Source organism: Papio anubis, chromosome 6 (genome assembly GCF_008728515.1).
Source record: "Papio anubis isolate 15944 chromosome 6, Panubis1.0, whole genome shotgun sequence".
NCBI classification, from domain to species: Eukaryota; Metazoa; Chordata; class Mammalia; order Primates; family Cercopithecidae; genus Papio; species Papio anubis.
The window spans coordinates 127,453,637-127,477,388 of NC_044981.1; the positions used below are offsets into that span (position 1 = coordinate 127,453,637).

A 23,752-nucleotide genomic window follows, 5' to 3' on the forward strand; every position below is an offset into this window, starting at 1 on the left:
ACTGAATAAACAGTGGTGCAACAGAAGTAATGAAATAAATAAGAAAGATTTGGGAAGACAGGGGCAAGAAATCACCATTCCTTGCAGAGTAAGAGATGACAAGCTCGGTTTTAGATATCTCAATTTGTTAGTAGTATCTGTAGTGCTCCCAGAGAGAAATATTCACTGGGAGCCAGTAATGCAGGATTGGAATTTGAGAGAATGTAGAGCTTCAAAATCAAATGAGAATTAGTGTGTTAGTTCTGTTATATCAGTAAATGGAAGCTTGTAATGAAGGCAGAGCCCAGAAAGTATGTCATAGAGTTATAAGAGGAGAAGGCCAAGGACAGAACCCAGTTAAGCATTAGTATTAAGGGACAGTTAAAAGAAGAGATGATTGAGAAAGAATAAAGGAAAAAAAGAAAAAATAATAAACATTTTAAAAAGTGCCCTGGAAGCCAGAAGAGGTAGAGAGGTTCAAGAAGAGTCTAGCTGGAAACAGCCAAGCAGTTAGGTTGTCGAAGCATTTGGTCATCCAGAGGACCCTGGTAGCTTTGCACCGGTATCAGTAGAGTGGCAAGGATTGAAGAGCAGAGTAAAGGTGGAATGAGGCCCCAGCATGTGAACGCTCATGGAAGCCCTTCTCAGAGCTTCACTTTGAAGAATAAAAAAAGATTCCGCAGTGGCTAAAGGGAGGCCTGGTGTCCATGAATTATTTTTTAAATAATGGACAGATGTAAAATTATATATTAAGGAGACAAAGCCAATAGACAGGTTCAGGTTGAAGATAGATAAAGAAAGGACACCAAGGACACAGTGGATCTTGGAGAAAGCAGAAAATACTTTATTGGAAAGACAGATTGACAGATTAGTCTTGCTCCAAGCAGAGGGTTCTCAACTGAGAGTGATTGTGCCTTCCAGGAGTCATTTGGCAATAGTTGGAGATGTTTTTTGTTTTCTCAACTGCAAGGTGGGGGATAATACTGGCATCTGGTGGGTAGAGGTCATGGATGTTGCTCAGTATCCTAGAATGCAGAGAACAGCTCCCCCAACAAAGAATTCTCTGGCCAAAAATGTCAGCAGTATGGAGCTTAGAGCAGTGCCCCTCTAACACAGATAAATGTGGATGGGGATGCAGATCAGTTAATAAAGGGTTGAAGTCTAGAAACTAAAGATATTTTTATGTTCTCCAAAACGAAAAGCAAGGTTTACTTCTAATGCGAGGGGCAAAAGGAGTGAGATAGGAGCACAAGAAGTATAATAACCATTGGAGTAAGGAAAATAGGGGCTCATTTAGGATATATGAAAAGATTCCTTAGTAGTTCTGGGAGCTGCTGTTTGGATACCATAAAAATGGAAGTGGCATAAATCTGTACAGTTGGATTTTTTTTCTTCAGTAGTCTCTTCTCAGCATCTAAGGCATAGCAGTAGAGGAGGCAGATTTGGTTTAATATATAACTGGAGTTGTGAATGTGAAAGGAACACAAGAGGTTAAAGTTACCAGAGTGACGCACCATAGAGGATTATCCAATTGGAAAGGATGTAGAATCAGAAGACTGGCAGAGTTAGAAAGCAGGTTCTCCTCTACAAGGTTGCAGCAAGCTACCGGAGCCCAGGTAGAGGCATAGTGTCACACGGAAAAGGAGTCAGCAAGCTGGAACTATAGTGTTCAAGGCCATAAATTCTTGCTTATTTAGTGTCTCAGATGTCATGCAGCTCAGGTTATGATAAATTCATAGAATATGTCTAAAAGCTGAAGTGAAATTGAGGAACATGTTGTTAGAGTTGAACCAGTCAAGGAACTAGGACTCAGAGTGTTGGACAGGTTGTACTCTTGAACATTAAGATTCCAGGATCATAGCAAGAGTTAGGATGAAGAGGAAGCCGATGAACAAAGAGCTAACATCCTCAATTCTTAGGTTAGAACAAAGGTCTCAACTTCGGCTTCACATTGAAATCACCAAACAAGTTAAAAAACTAGATATGGATTACAATCTCTACCCCTTCAAATACATTTAATTGGTGAAATAGGACCTTGGCAAGGGCAGATTTCAAAAGCTTTCCAGGTAATTTTAATGTGCAGCCAACATTGGCAGCCATTGTGTTAGAGTGACCACAAGGTCTGCAGATCGCAGATGCAAAGATAAGCAGAGGATGTAATAGCCAGGTGTCAGAGCACCCAAGGAAAAGTGCTTTGGCATTACAATACCCTAAAATCAGCAGTAGGGAGCTAAGAGGAGGTCATTGTTAACTCCTGGCTCTCATGGTTCATGAGAGAACCATGAACTATGTGAAAATGGGCATGTGAGAATGAATAGCCTGTGCTGTAAGAAACTGAAAGAAAAATGGTTTCTTGGTAAAACATCAGTTTCAAATAAGCATGCATATATGGTGATGGTTGCCTACAACAATGTAAGGACTGTAAGGGATACAGTCAAAAGGATTGGCAGAAATTTGATAATGGGCAAATATTGCATGTGTAATATTACCCATTGTCTGTAATTCAGCACCAGATTTAGGAATTTAGGAAAATGCTTGTCTTAGTTGCGTATAACAATATAGACTCTATATTGCTATACAAATGTAGACTGGGTGGCTTAAATAACAACATTTTTTTCTCACAGTTCTGGAAGCTGGGAAGTTCATGATCAATGTGCTGACAGATCCAGGGTCTGGTCAAAGTCTCCTCCCTGGTTTGCAACCTCACTTATCCTCACTGGGCAGAGAGCAGAGAGAGGAAGCAAGCGTTTTTGTGTGTCTCATTAGAAAAGCACCAATACCATTTATGAGGGCTCTGCCCTCATGACCTAATTACCCCCCAAATACCTTCTAATAACCATCTCATTGAGAGTTAGGATTTTAACACGTGAACATGAGGCCCATAACATAAACATGAGGTTAACACAAACCTGAGGTCTAAATTTAAAACATAAAAACCTTTAATGCAGTGGAAGCATTTATAACATTGGTATAAAGGGTTGCTGTGGCAGCTAACAATATGTTTAGTCTATATTAAAAACTGTGTGATGCTATGAAAGATACAGCCTTTACTTTTTGTGATTTTCTCATGTCCCTGACTCTGCAACATGCTAACCTTTGAAACTGAGGTGACCTGACCCCCGCTCCTCTTGGTATGTTTCTGTCTATTATCCTTGAGTTAACGTTGACTCTGCCAGAGGAAATATAAAGAACTCTGTTAGTGTCTTACCTGTGAAGTTGGTATTGCCCCTTCATCTTCCTGATGTGCCTATGTTCTTATGGATAGGGACCTCCTACTTGCTTCCAAAATTTCCCAGTTCTCACTGCCTGTGCCACTCCTCTACTTAGGTGGACTCACTGCATCATAGTCTTAGACAGTAGTTGATTTTTTAAATTTCCTATGACTTTTGCCCCTCACAGACTGATCTCCATGCTTCAAACATGCCTTCATACTCATATTGCAGCAGAACAGTTCTTCAGATACCATCATAACCCTTGAGGTCTACTTCAGGCTAATCCCACTGATGGCCAAACCTTAATTCTAATAGATTTAAGGAATTTACAGTCATGTAAAGGAGTTAGAGAGGGTAAAACTCCATTTGGGCCAGGTACTAGGAATGTTCTCATGGAGGGTATGAAACTCAAATTAGGCTTTAAAGCTTAAGATGCATGGATTTCTTTTGTTGAAGAATTTGATCTTCTGTATCTGAATCCACGTGTTAGAATAGAATCCTGCATATATTTTTTCCTCTTAGGAATGTGCTATGTGTGTAAGACAGTATTTTACTTCCCAGTGAGAGAAAGTATAACAAATGATCTATGTTTGTGTAAAAAGAAACCCCTAAGAAATATAATGTTGCCTTGAGTAATTAAAATGATTTGGGTGCACTCTGAGTCATGGAACTAACAGCCAACTTTTGAGAAATGTGTAACTGAGCTTCTTAGCACCTGGCTAGTTACATTTCTTAAATTTAGCTCCTTTATTAAAATATATATGGTTTGATTTTATCAAGACCTTACCTTATAAACCTCCCACAGAGTCTGTCAGATATTTAATTTCATGTGCAAGTCTTATTTTTATTATCACATATAAGATATGTTTGGTTTTTTTTTTAAGAAAGAACATGAAAAGTAGTCTCTGATAAAGTGAGTAAAATTGTGGGGCATCTAAGTTCATAGAATTACAAAACTAGTGACATGGAAAGGACCTCAGAGATCATCCTTGGTGATTCTAATCAACTCCTTCATTCTACAGGAAATTGAGATCCAGGAAACTCGAAGTTTGTTTAAAATGATGCTGCTAATTAGGAGCATGGCCTCCATATTCTCAGGCCAGTGCCCATTTTCCTCCACCATCTAGTTAGCAACACACATACACAGTTGGTACCTCCACAGTTAGCCAGGTTTTGTATCATACTGGTTTTTTACATCCCTGATTTTTTGGTTTGTTTGTTTTTGTTTTCTTTGTTTGTTTGTTTGTTTGAGACAGAGTCTCGCTCTGTTGCCAAACTGGAGTGTAGTGGTGAGATCTCAGCTCACCGCAACCTCCACCTCCCAAGTTCAAGCAATTCTCATGCCTCAGCCTCCCAAGTAGCTGAGATTACAGGTGTGCACCACCATGCCCAGCTAATTTTTGTATTTTTAGTAGAGACAGGGTTTCACTATGTTGGCCAGGCTGGCCTCAAACTCCTGACCTCAAGTGATCCACCTGCCTCAGCCTCCCAAACTGCTGGGATTATAGGCATGAGCCACCTTGCCCAGCCCACATCCCTGTTTTGTGTTTGTTTCATTGTACCCTTCTTCATGTGTAAGTTTTAAGAATTGTACTCTATTTTTAATGAAAAAAGGAAACAAACCTCAATCATTTTCCTTTTTAAACTTATTTCTTTTCAAACTATAGAGTAAGAAGTAAAATTATACCTCTTAATAGCTTGGCAACTGCTGCATCTTACATGTTCTTCCAAGTGGAACACACCTGCTCTGTTGCTAATTGTGCCAGGTACCTTCCAGCATTTCATCTGGTTCATTGAAATGTTAGTGGGTGATGGCAGTATTTGTTGCTGGCTCTTTGCTGGAGGAGGAGGGGGCGAGATGAGTTAATCATCCCAGAACAAATCAGTAACAACTTATACCACAGGAGAGTGAGAGCAGGGTAATGTTTTCCTCCAAGTTCATTCCAGAATGTTTTTACCAAGGTGTGCTACAAATTGCATCTAATAGAAAAGAGAATATAGGTGCTATCAGGAAGGAGAGAAACTCAGAAGCTTCGAAAACGAGTAGTGCTGACAAACTTTGTTCTATTTTTTTGTATTTTGGGACTTTTTTGGTTTTTTAGCCTTTTTATTTTTGCTAGCCTAAGTATTAACTTGTATGATCCATTTATTTGGGGAGGAAAGTTAATGCTAAAATTTTTTTAATTATTAGAGTTGTTCTACTGTAAAAAATAATATATGTTCATAATTTTAAAAATTTAACTAGTATCGTATAAAATGAAAAATGAGTCTTCTGTCCTGCTAGTATTTATGCTCATTCTGTTTCTTGCGTATGCTTACAAAAATGTTCTTCCATATATAAATAGATGTCTTTGTCTATTTTTTATGTTTATGAAACTAGGATCATACTTAAGATTCTGCTTTTTCTTTTTTCAATATATCTCAACATCTTTTTTTTTTTTTTTTGAGATGGACTCTCGCCCTGTCACCCATGTTGGAGTGCAGTGGCGGGATCCCAGCTCACTGCAACCTCCACCTCCCTGGTTCAAGTGATTCTCCTGCCTCAGCCTCCTGAGTAGCTCGGACTACAGGTGTGGGCCACCACGCCCTGCTAATGTTTGTACTTTTAGTAGAGATGGGGTTTCATCATGTTGGCCAGGCTCATCTCAAACTCCTAGCCTGAGTGATCTGCCCGCCTCGGCCTCCCAAAGTGCTGCAATTACAAGTGTGAGCCATCACTCCTGGCCTCTTTTCTTATTAGCAGAGACAATCCTATTTTTTAACCATTTTTAGGTACCAAAATACCCAGTTTTCTTTTTTTAATTCCTAAAATCTGTTTTTTTAACTCCTGAAAATCCTATTTTATTTTTTTCTTTGTTATTTCTAAAAAACAAAACCCAAAGCAAGAAAGTACTGTTTACCTTCTATTAGTGTTTCAACACTAATACAGTCAAGTATGTTTTTATATAAATACTAGATGTACAGTAAAAAGTAGGCACAGAAATGTTAGATTATTTTTGAAACTGTGGAGAAATTACTGTTATTTTTGCTTATATTCTTCTCTAAAAATTCATTAAATGAATAATAGTTATTGGTTTTGCTATTCAAGATAATTATAAAAATATCTATTATAGCTAATCTTCACGTGAGCAGAGGAGTGTCTTAATAATTTTCATTATTTTATTAAGCATGTAGAGTCAATAAGAGCATGCTAGCTTAATTCCAAAGGATAGACTTTTCTAAACCAAAATGTATACTCTAGTTATGTTCAGGAACAGCTGCTTTCTTGCCTAGTTCAAAACAAGAACAGAGAACCCAAAAGCATTAGATAACTTCATGGTAGTTCCTCTTCCAGCCAAACACACACGCAAAATTCTTTTTTTTTTTTTTTTTGAGATGAAGTCTCGCTCTGTCGCCCAGGCTGGAGTGCAGTGGCGCAATCTTGGCTCACTGCAACCTCCGCCCCTCCAGGTTTAAGCAGTTCTCTGCCTCAGCCTCCGGAGTAGCTGGGATTACAGGCGCCCGCCACCACACCCGGCTAATTTTTTGTATTTTTAATGTTGAATCTGTCAGCCTCTCAGAAAAATGGTAGGCAATAAGTAGATTGCCCTCAATGTGCATGTGTTTTTCTTAGTCTTCAAAGTATCTAATAATTGTGCTGTATAACACTATTTTCAAATATCACTTTATAGAGAAAAATTTTTTCCATTTATTGATCCCTGTACCAGGAATGAATCTGAATTATTGTTAATCATAGGAATAATATGATTTATTATTATGTTAAGTCCAACAACAAATGTATAATAGACAGTGCTGATTTTTGTTATGGTGAAACAGTTTTTCCAAATAGCCAGTAGTTAGTTAATATACACTAAATCTTTGGAAATATGGTCGTAATTGTTGCTTCTTTTCTATTGCTAAAGAATAATATCAATTTGTATTTTTTTACTTTAGTAATTCTGCTCATCAAAGAAAATACAGTGATTTATCTCTATTATATTTAATAAAATTAATTTATGCTTGGATTTGCTTTAAACTTTTTGTAATATTTGAAGTTTTCTTTCTTTATCTGAAGAGAACTGAATCAAAACTAACTTTGTATATATCAAGGATAGTGATGAAACTGACCTGAAATCTTACCTTATAAGTAAGTTAAAACTAAAATGCGGCCGGGTATGGTGGCTCACGCCTGTAATCCCAGCCGTTTGGGAGGCAAAGGCAGGTGGATCACCTGAGGTCAGGAGTTCAAGACCAGCCTGACCAACATGGAGAAACCCTGTCTCTACTAAAAATACAAAATTAGCTGGGCGTGGTGGCCCATGCCTGTAATCCCAGCTACTCGGGAGGCTGAGGCAGGAGAATCACTTGATCCCAGGAGGCAGAGGTTACGGTGAGCTGAGATCGCACCATTGCACTCCAGCCTGGGCAACAAGAGCGAAACTCCGTCTCAAAAAAAAAAAAAAAAAACACTGAAGTGCTTATTTGTGTCCCATGAAGAATTTCAATGCAGATAGCACTAATACGTTTTTTCTTTCCCCATAATTTGTTTCAATAATTTATAACACCTGTTTTGAGAAAAAAGTATTAATTTCATATAAATGTTATTTGCATTTGAAAAATATGTATTATTGTGGAGTCTAGAGAGATAAGTGTCCCATAAAGAAGGTGGATGGTATCCCAATGATGTAACAGCAAAGCCTGTGTGAGTTACGTTTACCTCACACCCACAGATTCCACTCCCAACAGTAGAGTCCCGAAATGACCTACACAGAGGACTCTCAAAGCCTCCAGAAATTAATAGGAACTCTCTCCTACTCGGAGAGGAACTTATAAGGCCTTGATTCTCTTGAAGTCTGGCAACTCGTTTGACTGCTTCTTTTACTCCTGTGCCTCTGCCATTGTGTTTGACATGTGTACCTCAGCCCCTGCTTTGTCTCTTCCCCCACAACAGCCCTGTTTCTTGCCACTTTGGGCTGGTGCTCTCCATGTTTCCAGGACCCTCTTAACTCTCTACAAGGTGAGACCCTGCAGGCTGCTTATCTTCTCAGTGTATCCAGTCTGAAGGCAGGACCTAGAGAATTGCCAGTGGTTCTGAAATGAAGGGAACATGAGAGAATCCCCCTGTAGTTTCACTTCAAAACAAGGTTTAGGGAATGTGTCATTTCCTCAATATCTTCCTAAATTCTCGTTAATTGAAAGTTTCACAAAATAATCTAGGAATGAATTGCTTTTCTGCTTAGCAACTCACTCCTTATTTAGTTGATTTGAGTCTCTGAGCTCAGCCTCTGCCACATCTCATTTTTTCTTACACAGATCTTCCATTAAAACTTAGAGAATACTGTAAATTCTCAAATTCTAAGGGTTGTTTTTATCAAGTAACATATTTGCTCTTCATGATGTTTTTCAAAGCTTCAGCAGGGCACAGTGGCTCATGCTTTTAATCCCAGCATTTTGGGAGGCCAAGGTGGATGGATCACTTGAGCTCAGGAGTTCAAGACTGGCCTGGGCAACATGGTGAAACCCCATCTCTACAAAACATACAAGAATTATCCAGGCATGGTACCCTGCATCTGTAGTCCCAGCTACTTGGGAGGCTGAGGTGGGAGGATTGCTTCAGCCTGGGAGGATGAGGCTGCAGTGAGCAGTGATCATGCCACTGCACTCAAGTCTGGGCAACAGAGCAGGACTCTGTGTCACAAAAAAAAAAAAAAAAAAAAAAAAAAAAAAACGGAGGGTTAACCTAAATATCAGTAACATCCCTCTAAAAGTCTGTTACAGATCTAAAATGTGAAAGATGTTATTCTCTGTCACCCTAACTCTGCTGTCCTCTTGTTTTGTCAACCATGCTATTCTAGGGTTTCTCAACCTCGGCACTATTGGCATTTGGGGCTGGATAATTCTTTGTCGTTGGGAATATGTTGTGCATTATAACATGGTTAGTGCCATTGTCCTCTGTCCACTAGATGCCAGACACACCTCTTCCCACTTGTGACAATCAAAAATGTCTTTCAGACATGGCCAGATTTCAGACATGGCCAGATTTTTATCTGTAAAATAATTCAGATTTTACAATATGAATTACAATATTCATATTGTAATTCCCATTTAATTACAATATGAATATTGTAATTAAAGGAAAAAACACAAGTGTAAAATAAAACATTTTTCATTTTAAGATCCTGTAATGAAATTTTGCTTACATTATTCCATTAACTGAAGTATATGAGTAGTGGTATATGAGCTATAGACTACCCTACTTAAAAACAAGAATTTTACATAAAGATATATCCAGCTTTGTGAAACTCAAAGTGATGAGTATATATAAAATGTCTAATAATTAAATGTAGATATCTTTTGACTAATGTTAATTTCCTTTGCTTCAGAAGTTAACCATATGCTAATCTTTTCATAAACTATGGAAAATCAACTGTATGCTAATATTTTTATAATTACTTAGCAGTCACAGTAATGGGTCATATTGGTGTCTCATTTTAATATGGTTCCCCTTTAGGTACATAAAAAGGGAAGAACTTTTTCTTATTTAAGTGTGTCTTTTATTCAGACAAGCCATGCATACAATAAAAGATGTTTCAACATATTGGAACAAATTTGCTTTTATTACTCTTTTATTTGAATTTTTTTGTACTTAATGAGTCTTTTCTCTTTTTACCTCTCTTACCGCTTCCCCATTGCTATAGGCGTTTTTAAGTAGCCACCTCTTACACACCACTGTATTTTGGTGACCTGGTTTGGGAAGAACTATTCCCTAGTGATAAGAGATTAGGAAATAGTTTAGTCCCAAAAGAGGAAGTGGGTAACCCAAATGACCCTTCAGTTTGCAGGAATTCTAAGAAAGGGGGTGCCTTCTGGTGCTTCTTGCCTCCGTGGTTATCTGCAATCAGTTTTCATTCTTCTCAAACCAGACCTGTCAGACCACTAGGAAATAAAAGCAGGATTATTTAGCAATATGATGCCAGATGCATCAGCAGTGCTTGGAGTGTATCACTTGTCTCACCAATCCCTAGGCCTGGTGGGGGGACATTTAGTGGTCCATTTCTTTCACTAGTGCCCAGGACTGGTGGGGGCACAACCAGTTGCCCATTTTTCTCACTTCTACTCTGGTATTTAATCAGCTTTTTAAAAATTATAGTATTATATTGACATTGTCTCTTCATGAGATTTGCGATTACCTACCTCAGCGAGGCCCGTGGTCTTGGTCATCTTTTTTGTTCTTCCCTACTGACTCTACCCCATTCTCTACAGCAGCAGGTCAGAAAACAGTGTCCACATTTCTCACTCAAGCTGCTCATTTCTTACTCCAAGTTGACTTGGTCTTCTGCTTTCTTGAAGAGAGGCCATATAATATGAATCCCCTCACATTTTCATCCCTGCTTTCTCTGTATTTCTGTAATTTTACCCTCCTGCAGCTGTTTTCGAGTATCAGAGAAGGAACTGCTTTTCCTTTCTATGGCAGACCTCTCCAGTTGTGCTTTTGGTCATTTTCCTGTCTCACATTCTTCTGGTCCTTATTCAGTCAGTGATCTCCATCCCCACTCATGTACCAGCATTGAAATTTTTATTTATTCATTTAACACATACTTGAGTGCCTGCTGGTTTTCCATGCACTGTGGTAGAAGAGAGTCTGGATGGTATAATGGTCAATAAAACAAAAATAGTCCTTGCACTTATGGAACTTACAGTCTAACCGGTGACAGTAACTTTAATCAAAGAGTCACAAAACGAAACATAAAAGCAATAAAAGGACAGTGAAGGGAAACTATGAGGCCGTGTGGTGAGAAGTGGATGAATTAGGTTTTAAGAGGAGCCGGGTAGGCGGAAGGATTCATTTGAGGCATTAGAAACAGCATGTGCAAAAGCCTACTGTGGCCAAAAATGTTTCATAATGGCTGCAGCTTAGGATACAAGGTTGAAAGCAGAAAAAGCTGGACCTGAACAAGTAGACAGGATTGAGGAGGTCCTTGACTGGCGTGTTAAGGAGCTGAATTTTATCCTGAAGGTAGTAAGGAGCCATTAAAGTATTTAAAGCAAGGGGATGACATGATCATATTGGTTGTTTCAAAAGCTCATTCTAGAAGCTCTGAAAAGACTGGGAAAAGCCTACTGAAAGAAATAAGACCAGAAGCGCCTGTTGCAATAATTCAAGCCAAAAATAATAAGGAGCTAGGAATTGATGACTAAATCCATGTGAAGGAAAAGACATCTGACTTTCTGATTGAAACATCTCCGTGTGTAATAATATAGGAAGGACTTCCATTTGAGACATGTAAAGTTCATAACACCTGCAACAGCCAATTGCAGATACCTTGCAGACATCTATGAGGCTCAGGAGAGATTTGCTGAAAACTCATATTTGCAAGATAGTTTTGGTTAAAATTTATGGATCCAAGTAGAAAAATTGCTGTGTTTAAACTTGGTTTGCTGAAAACTAACCCTTGCTAAGTTGTCATGTTCTGAAGAAAACTTGATATCTGAATCCATGGGAATAGAGGAGTGTCAAGAATGAAAATGATAAAGGGTGGAAGACAGGGCCTTAAGGAATGCCATTTTTTTTAGAGTGAACTGAAGGGAAGGAACTTGGGAAGGATACTTCTTTGTAACAGCCACTGCCTGGTATACAGCCTTCTGGTCTCTGCTGGTAACAGTATCCATTCTCCCATTCTTCAGTCTTCATTGCATCTTTTACCTGCCTCCTGAAGATACTTTCCTAAAATAGAAAACAAATCATGCGACTTACCAGTGCATAAATCTTAGTTGGCTCCATGTTTGTCTATAAAGTCCAAATCTCATAAGTTTTTATGTAGGTCTCACCCCTCAAAGATTAAATAGATTTTCTCACGTATTTTTGCCTTATCTTCCAAAACACCCTCCTAATTATGCTGCCCCACAGATAAGTATTTGTTACTGTTTTTAATTGGCACAATTAGTATCCAAAACTACAAATTGTGGTCAGGATGGTCTTCACTTTTTGGAGATGGAATCTCACTCTGTCTCCCAGGTTGGAGTGGAGTGGCATAATCTTGGCTCACTGCAACCTCCGCCTCCTGGGTTCAAGCAATTCTCCTGCCTCAGCCTCCTGAGTAACTGGGATTACAGGTGCCCGCCACCACACCCGGCTAATTTTTGCATTTTTAGTAGAGACCGGGATTTCACCATGTTGGCCAGGCTGGTCTTGGACTCCTGACCTTGTGATCTGCCTGCCTTGGCCTCCCAAAGTGCTGGGATTACAGGCGTGAGCCACCACGCCCAGTGGTCTTCATTTTTTGTTACAGTATGCTTCTAGAAGCTGCATCTTAATACAGAAGAATTTTTTCCCTTAAGGAAGAGCATTATAATTAGAGGATTTAACATCAAGTAAACCAGATACATTGTCAGTAATTCTGAAATCAGGCCGGGCGCGGTGGCTCATGGCCATAATTCTAGCACTCTGGGAAGCTGGGGCAGGAGGATGACTTGAGGCCAGGAGTTTAAGACTAATCCAGACAATATAGTGAAACCTCATCTCTACTAAAAAATCAAAAAAAAAATTAGACATGATGGCATACACCTGTAGTCCCAACTACTCAAGAGACTGAGGCCACAGGTTGGCCTGAGCCCAGGAGGTCAAGGCCACAGTGAACTATGATCACGCCACTGCACTCCAGCCTGAGTGACAGAGCGAGATCCTGTCTCAAATTAGAAAGTAAGTGAATAAACAAATATATACATACATACATTCAAAAGTCAAAGAAAACTTCAAACTTATGTGAATATTTAAAATCATAAAATTGTGCTCCGGGAAACAGAATTGTAGCAGTAAAAGAAACCTTTCTAGTCTTGCGTAGAGCTTGTATACTCCAGTAGTTTGTAAACTGCCATCTATAGGGCCCTATTCCTCAGGGATCTGGGGGCATAGGGTTGGGAAGCAGGGGGTGCCAGGCCATGCAAACCTAGTTTCACCCAGAGTAATTCTTATTTCACATATTTACACCTGAGCCTTTCAAATAAAATTGTATTGAAAATAGTTTTGCCCTTAAATCAGTTTGAAAAACACTAGTATAAACTTCACACTACTTCTGTGTCCTTGGTAACTCTGGGCCTCCACTTCCTGGTCTGTAAAATAAGAGAATGGTGCTATGATGCTTATGTTTTTATTTTGAACCCCCACCCACTTTCAAGTGAAAAAAAAAGACCCCAAGAGAGGCTAAGTGGTTTACTCAGGCCACATGGAGTTAATGACAGAACCAAGGCAAGAACTGAACCACCAACCCTAGTTGTTTTTCCTCTCTTGCATCCTTTTTTAAAAAATCCCTACAAAGTAGATCTAAACAAACTATGAAATTATATGGAAAAGGTATATCTATAGTGAGGTATATAAGCAGCATGTAAAAATAGAACTATACTGTACCATAAATTTGCCTTATTTAAGTCTTGTGCGCTAGATGCAACGTACATTGATTGAACATTAACCTAATTTTATATTCATTCTTCAAGTTTATAAAAACATTTGGGGGAATTGTTTGCATAGCCCATTTCTTTTTTACAAAGCTATGAGTTGTTTTCTTCCTTATAAATTTCCACATAATCAGTGGAAGCATTTCATCATTCCATTAATCATTTATTTTATGTTAACTCTCATTGCATTTAAATTTAAAAGCATCACTAACAAGTTATGAGGGTTTGGAAAGCAACGATCTCTAGATTCGGGTCCTTTCACTCATCACTTTTGCTTTGCTCATTTTCCTGTGTTCATCCCTTCCTCTCTAAGTCAACGATATCCATGAAGAGGAAACAAAGTCATAAGACAATGTCTGAGAAGTGTGTATGGAAAGAAGGGCAGTCATGTTCCTTGGCCTTGTCGATGGTGAGGGTATTTGCAGGCTGATTGCACACCAGCCTTGGGGGCTTTTTTGTTTAAAGGTAAAATAAAACAAAACAGCTCACAGAGACACCTCCTTCTTCCCCCACTTCTGCCCCATCTGACGTGCTGCTGCTGAGACCAAAGAATGAGTAAAGGTGTTCAGAAGTGAAATATTGGTCCTAGTTAAGTTAAGTGTCCTTTTCAAGTAAGTTTTAAAACTTTGTAATGTGGACCCCGTATTAACTTAGGAGTCATATAATTTGAACACAGGCTAACCTGCCTCTGCATCGTTAAAAAGGATTTGGGTATCCCAGTGATAGGAATACGCAGTAGGAAAGATGGCAGGGACAATGTTTAACATACCTAAGACAAACTTTCTGAGGACGTCACAGCATCCATTTCATATGAACAAACTTAGCAGAATTGGCAAGACCTGCGCATGGCAACATATTGTTACTCATTTTTCAGGATAACAAAAAATAATTAAAAGTAACATTGGCTTAACACTGATATATAGTTCAGTGTGACTTCTCTCCTCTCAACCTCTGAAATAGGTTCAAATTGATGAGAATTTCTGATTAGAGCCCTTATGTTATTTTTTGAAAAGTTTTATCAAGTTTCATATATACCTATATTAATGGTAAGATACTGGTCTTGCCATGGGCAACGAGATAAAAATGATGCCGAGACCTTGTAAAGAATAGCTGGACATGGAAGTGCACACCTGTAATCCCAGCAACTGAGAAGGCTGAGATGGGAGGATTGCTTGAGCCCAGGAGTTCAAGGCTGCAGTGAGCTATGATCATACCACTGTACTCCACCCTGAGCGGCAAAGCATGACCCCATCTCTAAAAAATAGAAAAGAATAAAACATTTCACATTTAATTTGATTGCTGTGTTTAGAATTTATTTCACAAGTCTAGAAAGAAACAGGATAATTTCTGTTATGATGGTGCTTTCTGAGGTTTTGATGATTTTCTTTGCTTATTGCTCTATTGGATGAGGGCAGTCTGAATTAGTAGTTGAATCTGAGATTTCCCGTGTATGTGTACTTTTTTCCCAAACACGTTTTAACTGAGTCAGAGCAATTCCACTGGTGGAGAAAAATCAAGATGTCGGGGTACTTTTGTTGTTCTACCAAATTGGGTCACCTGTTACAACACTCACCTTTTACCACAAAGTCTCCTTGCTCTTCAATTCTTGTTTTTATTATGCTTGACTTAAAGCTATACAGTTAGCAGTAATAGTCATATAATTATGGTCCAGAAAAGCATAATATCCTCTTGAAATCTGTAAGAAAAGTAATGCTTGTTTAAAGATAGTGCCAAATCTTGCTGAAGAATGATCTTGCCGAAATCTGATTGTGAAGAAGGAAATCTAAAAAGGCCAAACAAGCTTCAGTAGAGATACCACCGGGAAAGCAGTTACTCAAACAAGACTGAAAGAGAAGGTTGTATTCCTTTTCTTTCATTTCATTTTATTTTTATGTTTTCTGGATTACTGAAATAATTAGAAACATATGGCATATCTCCGTCATTTGTATATTATTGAACTTCAACATAATAACAATTCATATTTTCTTTGTGAATGTTTAATGGATCCTTTCCATAACATGTGATTATCTCTAAAAAATATTGCAATTCATTTTATAGCAACATTAGGTTGATTTATAGAATACTATATATCATACCAAACTCAGTTTCCCTCAGTATAATTTGAAGTTAATGTTTCAGATTCTAAAGGAAGTATCCAACATTCAGGTTATAATTTGGTACCCTTGAAAGTGCTTATTGTTTTTCTCACGAAGGTGCCATTAATAAAACAAGATATACTGAACACATTTTGTAGATTTAAAGAGTTTTCAAATTCAAAATCTTGCATACAGTTCAATGCGTATTACTGTGGAAATATAGAGTATACTGTAAAGAATATGAAGGAAAGATACAGGCTGAGGTCGGGCGCGGTGGCTCACGCCTGTAATCCCAGCACTTTGGGAGGCCGAGGCGGGCGGATCACAAGGTCAGGAGATCGAGACCACGGTGAAACCCCGTCTCTACTAAAAATACAAAAAATTAGCCAGGCGCTGTGGCGGGCGCCTGTAGTCCCAGCTATTCGGGAGGCTGTGGCAGGAGAATGGTGTGGAACCCGGGAGGCGGAGCTTGCAGTGAGCCAAGATCGCGCCACTGCACTCCAGCCTAGGGGACAGAGCGAGACTCCGTCTCAAAAAAAAAAAAAGATACAGGCTGAAGGATATATTTAGAGCTTAAGTAATATACCACATTGTATTGGGAGATTAATTTAAACTGATTCACAACTGAAATTTTTGTTTTGTTTTGTTTTTTTTTTTTTTTTGGTCACATACCTGAAAGCTGACTTTACTTATAAAGAGTGCTTAAACTCTCTGGAGAACTGCTTCCTTGATTTTTCATGGGAGCAAATATATTGTCCTGATAGACATTCCTGTTCAGAACAGGCATATTCTCTCCCCATTCAGGAAGCTGGTGGGTTTCCAGCATGTGAATGTTGACTGTGTTGTCTTTTCTCATTTTTTACTTACTACTTGTTTTTCCTCTTCTTCCACAGCGATCAATCAATAAGAACAAGTCCCAGGACTTCAGACTAGGCTCAGAATCTATGACACAGTAAGCAACTTCTTCAAAATGATTTGCAGTGATAAATGGTTGGGGTTTTCTTTTAAGGACAATTTCTCCATTTCTCATTTTTATAATATTATCAAACTATAAGTTAAATTTCAGATAGTTAATTTTAAAGGAGATTAGCTTGTTTAAACTATGAATTTTTTTTTCTTTTTTTTTTTTTTTTTTTTTGAGACGGAGCCTTGCTCTGTCTCCTAGGCTGGAGTGCAATGGCGCAATCTCGGCTCATTGGAACCTCCACCTCCTCTCCTGGGCTCAAGCGATTCTCCTGCCTCAGCCTCCCAAGTAGCTGGGATTACAGGCACGCGCCATCGTGCCCAGCTAATTTTTGTGTTTTTAGTAGAGACGGGGTTTCACCATGTTGGCCAGGCTGGTCTTGAACTCTTGACCTCAGGTGATCCAGCTTCCTCAGCCTCCCAAAGTGCTGGGATTTCAGGCATGAGCCACTGCGCCTGGCCATTTGAACTATGAATATTTTAATAGTTGGACTCTAAGAATGTGTATTATTACGAAGTTATAAGAATCCTATTAAACTAGTATCACACAAAACTTTAGAAGACCTATTTTGTCATTTATTTGAGTACTATTTTGAAATAACATTAACTGAAAACAATGATGTGCTAAAAGTAAAATTATGAATGCCTTTTTTGAAGCATTAAGAAAAAAGCTGGCCGGGCGCGGTGGCTCAAGCCTATAATCCCAGCACTTTGGGAGGCCGAGACAGGTGGATCACGAGGTCAGGAGATCGAGACCATCCTGGCTAACACGGTGAAACCCCGTCTCTACTAAAAAATACAAAAAAATAGCCGGGTGAGTTGGCGGGCGCCTGTAATCCCAGCTACTCAGGAGACTGAGGCAGGACAATGGCGTAAACCCGGGAGGCGGAGCTTGCAGTGAGCTGAGATCCGGCCACTGCACTCCAGCCCAGGCGACAGAGCGAGACTCCCTCTCAAAAAAAAAAAGAAAGAAAAGAAAAGAAAAAAGCTAATAAGCAGAATTTTGTCTTTATATATTTTCTATAAATGCTTAATGTATTTGAGTAATTTATTTTGAAGTATTTATTTTAAAAGAACTCTGGAAAGTTGTTATATTTTTAATTAGTACTCGCTGTGTCACTTAATATGCCCATAAAAAGTCACTCTTTTACCTCAAAAAAAATTTTTACATCAAAATGTTCCCAAAATATTTCTCTATTTTTATCATTTTAGATTATCTTTTGGGCCTAACATTGTGTCCAAACTTTATATTCAAATTACATTACTAACAAAATATAACAGGAGTGTAACAGCCTTAAACAGCTTAGCTATCATACCCTCCCATCCCATCACCACCACCCCCACATACATTGCTGGGTACTTGCGTACTCAGACATGCACACAGACAATCCTTGCTGAGTTTCCTTGGGGAAAATATTTGTTCAAGTTAATCCTGCTCTATGCTTTGGCAATTTGACGAATAATATGTCTCTTCCAGTACAAAAATTCTGATTCAGATGACAGTTATTTACAGGAATTGTCTAATAAAATCATGCAGCATTTCACAAGACAGTAGATGAAAGACAAATGTAATTTTTAAGAGTCACAAAATCATGATCTGGAAGATACCTTAGAAATTTTTTCTATAATCCCTCTGTTTTATAGTTAAGAAAACTAAAGGGAAAGGCCTTGTACAAATTTCACAGGGCGTATTTGTTAGCACTTGAACCACAACCTAAAATCTCCAGATTCACAGACTACTAGCTTCTTCTTGTTGTTGATTTTCTTTTTAGCTAGATTTAGTATTCACAGACTCCATGGTAAGGTATCATTTTGTTGTAAGTTTTCTTTCTTTTCGAGAGAAAAAACCAATCATATAACTATTTATAGCCCTGTATAGCTTCAGAGCACATTCACTCGTGTTATTACATTTGGTTCTCATAGTATCCCTGGAAGAGGGACAGATCAGTATTCTGACTCTTGTTTTTCAAATGGAGAAACAAGATCTAAAAGGCTATGACTTGTCTCGGATCCCTGCATGTGGTATGTAGAGACCCAGTCCCACAACATGGGTCCCCTGATTTCAGTCTGTGGTTCTTCTTACGCCGTCCCTCTGCCTGTTATATGGTTCAAGCACATATCCCAGGTTTTATAGTTTCCTGTTTTTCTGTTATCTGTCAGATTATGTTTTTAGGTCCAGTCTCTTGACAATTAAAATTTTACATAATAGTGGATAAACAGTCACTGACCCTAAGGAGCTTATACTCAACAACAAAATACACTAGAAACAATACTGTTTCAACAACCAAAAAAAAAAATGACCATGTTTAACACATCATGGGAACAGTGCTCTTGGTGTCTTTGCACATAAAAATTCATAAAAATTGTTAGAACTTTGTACTTAATATTATGCAAATGAAAAAATGTCTGCTACATACACCTCACTCGGTCTACATTTTGTACCAGTTTTCACAAGATACAGAGATCCATGTCATGCCCTCCAGATTAAAGTTCAATAAAACCTCACAAACATCTCAGCTTCTAAAGGATGTCAGGATAGCTCAGCTTCTCTTTTTGAAGATGCTTCTGAAAATAAAAATTTTCATGAGAAGTTCAGATATGTCTAAATGCCCAAATTCATCTAAAGCTTTTGGACTTTCCCTACTTACAATTTCTTAGAAGTAAGGATGAATTAAGATAGATTTCTCATGACTTGAAAACCGTAGGCGAGTTGATGGTGGAAACACTAGATCCCAGCAAGTACAAAGAAGTCATTTCTTTGATTTACCTAAATGAGTTTCTTGTACCCAAGTAAATGGACAGAGGCTAATTTTTTGTTTCTTTGCAGCCCTGACTTTCAGTTTGTAACATTTGCTTATTAGTTGGTTGACCAATATATGTAAATGAGCCACATAGACAGCCTCTTATTACTTTCCACTTGAATTTCTTTTTTTTTTTTTAGAAATGTCAGTCACTTCTGTGCAAGCAATTTATACACATTTTAGTAAAGCTACATTCTCTTTTTTAAGGTATCAAGAAGAAACTTCTATAGGTTAATTTAACAAAGGTATTTTCCTGAAAATCTTAAACTTCTACGTTTTATACCGCATGCCCCATGATGTTCTTCATATATGATCTGCTGCCTCAGTCAAAGTTGGCAATGAGGCTGCTATAAATATGTTGTCATCCTTAACAAGTAGTATTAGTGTTCCGTAGTTACTAATATAGCCTATATTGAATTTTGTTGGGTTTTTTAAACATAGCATCCTTTATTTCATTAACAGCTTTGTTCAGAGAGGGTTAATTCATATAGTTAATCATATTAAAGTCTTTTATTTATAAACCCTGAATTTGAACTCAATGAATGAAATCTCTTCTTAATCTAGTGCAGCTATAAATGTCAATTCCAAGTATAATGTCAAATTCCTTATAAATGTCAAATCCAAGTGATAGGATTATCACTTCACTGTATGTTTTTTCCATCTTTATAATAACCATTCTAGGCTCTTTCATTTCTGTTTCTTGTTATGAGGAGGTAGTTTATAGTCCACATTTTTTTTCCTAAAATAATCCTGCTACTTGCCACTTTTCTGCCTGTTTTTGCCCTCATCCCACTCCTAGTTTCTGAAATTGAAGCCATTTATTGTCATGTGTGTGACCTCACAGTGTGCTCAGCAGTGAGCTAGATGCATTGAGAGATATTAAAGAAGCGTTACAGGTCAGATGAGGAAATGGAAATAAGAAGCATTTAAAAGGCAACCAATAATATAATTAGATGCAAAATGATGTGATGCAAATTGTAATTACAGAAGAGAGCTGAATGAGAAGGCAGGAGGAGTATGCGTAGCTAGAGAAGGCCTGTAGATGAAGGTAAGGCTTCAACTGAGCTTTTGTCCTGCTTATGGGAGGGTATTTGGATGTGATGTGGGAAAGAACTAGTCTAAAAGAGCATACGGCTATGAAGAGAGGGGAGAGAGTGGGAGGAGACTGATTGATTAGTGACTTGGAGTTGAGGAATTGCAGTAGGAGAGAAAAACAGGATAGAGATTGTGGCTTTAGAAGAATGCAATGTGAGTGTTTTGAGGGCATCTGATGATTGGAAGGTGAGGCTAGGAGACATGTCTTGCTGTGTTTGCCCAGCATTTTGCACGAGCCTGAGCAAACATTATTTGTCTGTATCAAGAATTGGGTCTTGTCCTAGACCTTGATGCTACTGCCATAAAGAGGAAGGATCAGGATCAGCCTTTCAAGGTGTCAGTGGTTCGTTAGTGAGCATCAGTCCAATTGGGAAAATGTGATCATCTGCTCTCTGATCTAGGTGCTATGCCAGGCACTGAAATGCAGTGATGAATGATACGATACACAGCTTGTACGTTGTGGAAGTGCCCAGTGTGGCCAGGAAGACAGACACATAATACAGTCATTTGCTAAATATAGATTTGCTGAGCACCCTCGATGTCACACACAGTATTCTAAGCACTGAGGATACAGCAGTAAACAGATAAAAAAATCCCTGCTATAAGGAGCTAACATTTTATTTACCTTCATGCAAAATAAGTGAAATGTCTAATTATACCAGATGTATGCTACACTATGGAGAAAATAAAGCATGGGTAGGGGAAAGGAGAGGAGACATGAAGGTTGCAGTTATAAATTGGGGCGTGAGAGAAGGCCTGAGAAAAGTGGAAGGAGGCAGGGAATTGAGTAATGTGAGTATGTAGAAGACAAGTGCAGCGGGCCCTGAAGCAGAAGCATACCTGTTACCCTCAAAGAAAAGTAAGGAAATTAGGGTTTTTAGAGTAGAGTAAGCAAGTGGGAGAGATTGGATAAAATCAGAGACAGTAACAAGACCTTATATACTATTGTAAGACTTTTGGCTTTTACATTAAGTGAAGCAGGAAGCCATTAAACACAGGAAGTGACTTACAATTTAACAGAATCCCTCTGACATTTAAGATAAGAATAGACATTAATGGACAGGGTTGAATCAGAGAGACCAGTTAAAATAATATTGAAATTATCCAGGTGAGACTTGGTGGTGGTGCCTTGGAAAAAAGTGGGAGCAATGAAGTCAGTGAGAAGAGGTCAGATTTTGTGTATACATATATATATATATATATATATATATTTTTTTTTTTTTTTTCCTTGAGACAAGGTCTTGCTCTGCCACCCAGGCTGGAATGCACGGCTCACTGCAGCCTCGATCTCCCAGGCTCAAGTGATCCTCTGACCTCAGCCCCCGAAGTAACTGGGACTACAGGTGCATGCCACCACGCCTGGCTAATTTTTGTATTTTTAGTAGAGATGGGGTTTCACCATCTTGGCCAGGCTGGTCTCAAACTCGTGACCTCGTGATCCACCTGCCTAGGCCTCCCAAAGTGCTGGGATTACAGGCGTGAGCCACCACACCCGGCCATATATTTCTAATTTATAGAGAGATACACTTGATATAAAATAAATTGCGGCCAGGCGCAGTGGCTCACACCTGTAATCCCAGCACTTTGGGAGGCTGAGGCAGATGGATCATCTGAGATCAGGCGTTTGAGACCAGCCTGGCCAACATGGTGAAACCCCGTCTCTACAAAAAATACAAAAAAATTAGCCAGGCATGGTGGTGTGCGCCTGTAATTCCAACTACTCAGGAGGCTGAGGCAGGAGAATCGCTTGAACCCGGGAGGTGGAGATTGCAGTGAGCCGAGATCGTGCCACTGTACTCCAGCCCAGAAGACAGAGTGAGACTCCATCTCAAAAAAATAAAATGAAATAAAATAAACGGTTTAAGTTTTGACATGGGTAAATACCCATGAACCATCACCACAATTAAGGTAATGAGCATACCATCTCTCCAAGACTTCTGATGCCCTTTTGTAATTTTGCCCTCCTACATCTTTCTTCCCTTCCCTGAGCCGCATCCCCAGATAATCACTGATCTACTTTCTCTTACTGTCTAGAGTTTTAAATACCACAGTTTGTTTATTCATGTACTTTTGTTGATGGACCTTTGAATCATTTCCACTTTGCGGCTACTACAAATAAAGCTAATGTCAACATTTATGTACAAGTTTTTGTGGCTACTACAAATAAAGCTAATATCAACATTTATGTACAAGTCTTTGTATGAACATAGGAGGGTTTTTTGTTTAACATCGTATCACTGAAAGAGGCATTGAAGAAGGTTATGCTTTCATTTTTCTTAGGTGACACCTAGGAGTAGAACGGCTGGATTTTATAGTTTGTTTATGCTTAACTTTTTAAGAAACTGCCAAATTGTTTTCCATATGATTGTACCATTTTACAGTCCTACCATCTACCAACATGTATGAGTTCTGCTTCCTCACCAATATTTCATGTGGTCAGTCCTTCTAATTTAGCCGCTCTAATACATGTAGAGATATATCGTTGTGGTTTGATTTTGCATATCCCCAACAACTAATGATGTTAAGCATCCTTTAATGTGCTTATCTTCCATGCATACATCTTCTTTGGTGAAATTTCTGTTCAAATCTTTTACTCATTTGTATTAGGTTGTTTGTTTTATTAAGTTTTAAGAGTTATTTATATATTCTAAATATGTTCTTTGTCAACTATGTGATTTTCAGATATTTTTCCTAATCTCTGTTTTGCCTTTTTATTCTTTCAGCAGTGACTTTTGAAGAACAAACTTTTTTACTTTGTTGAAGTCCCATTTATCAAATTTTTTCTTTTACAAATCATGCTTTAGTATAATATCTAAGAAACGTCTGCCAACCCAAAGCCACTAAAGTTTTCTCTTATATTTTCTTGTAGAAGTTTTATAATTTTTTATTTAAGACTATGAACTGTTTTCAGTTAGTTTGTGTGTGTGATATGTGATGGGAATTTTGGATCAGAGTTTGCTTTTTTTCTTTTTTCTTTTTTTTTTTTTTTTTTTTTTGCACTTGGATATCCAGTTGTTCCACCATCATCTGTTGAAAAACAACTCTGTCTCAACTGAATGGCCTTTGCACGTTTGTTGAAAATCAGCTCTTAATATATATGCGGGTCTGTTTATGGTCTATCTGTTATTTTTCTGTTTTTCTTTTGGGTTTTTTTGGGGAGGGTTGGTTGGTTGGT

The 23,752-nt window shown here is 38.4% G+C and overlaps 1 protein-coding gene across 17 annotated transcripts in view; it reads left to right on the forward strand.

Moving 5' to 3' along the window:
* The window catches only part of AHI1 (Abelson helper integration site 1), a 216,920-nt gene that overhangs the window by 183,380 nt on the left and 9,788 nt on the right, over window positions 1-23,752 (forward strand). For 13 of the 17 annotated variants that reach the window (XR_002521764.2, XM_009206039.4, XM_021937819.2 and 10 more), the window contains one exon: window positions 16,612-16,670. Coding sequence is in view for 13 of the 17 variants with exons in the window: in XM_009206039.4 (XP_009204303.2) it covers window positions 16,612-16,670 (59 nt within the window). In the remaining 4 variants the exon portion in view is untranslated. Of the gene's footprint in view, window positions 1-15,346; window positions 15,479-16,611; window positions 16,671-20,469; window positions 20,531-23,752 lie in introns of those variants that run through there. The other 4 variants (XR_002521763.2, XR_002521765.2, XR_002521761.2 and 1 more) reach the window with 2 other exon arrangements.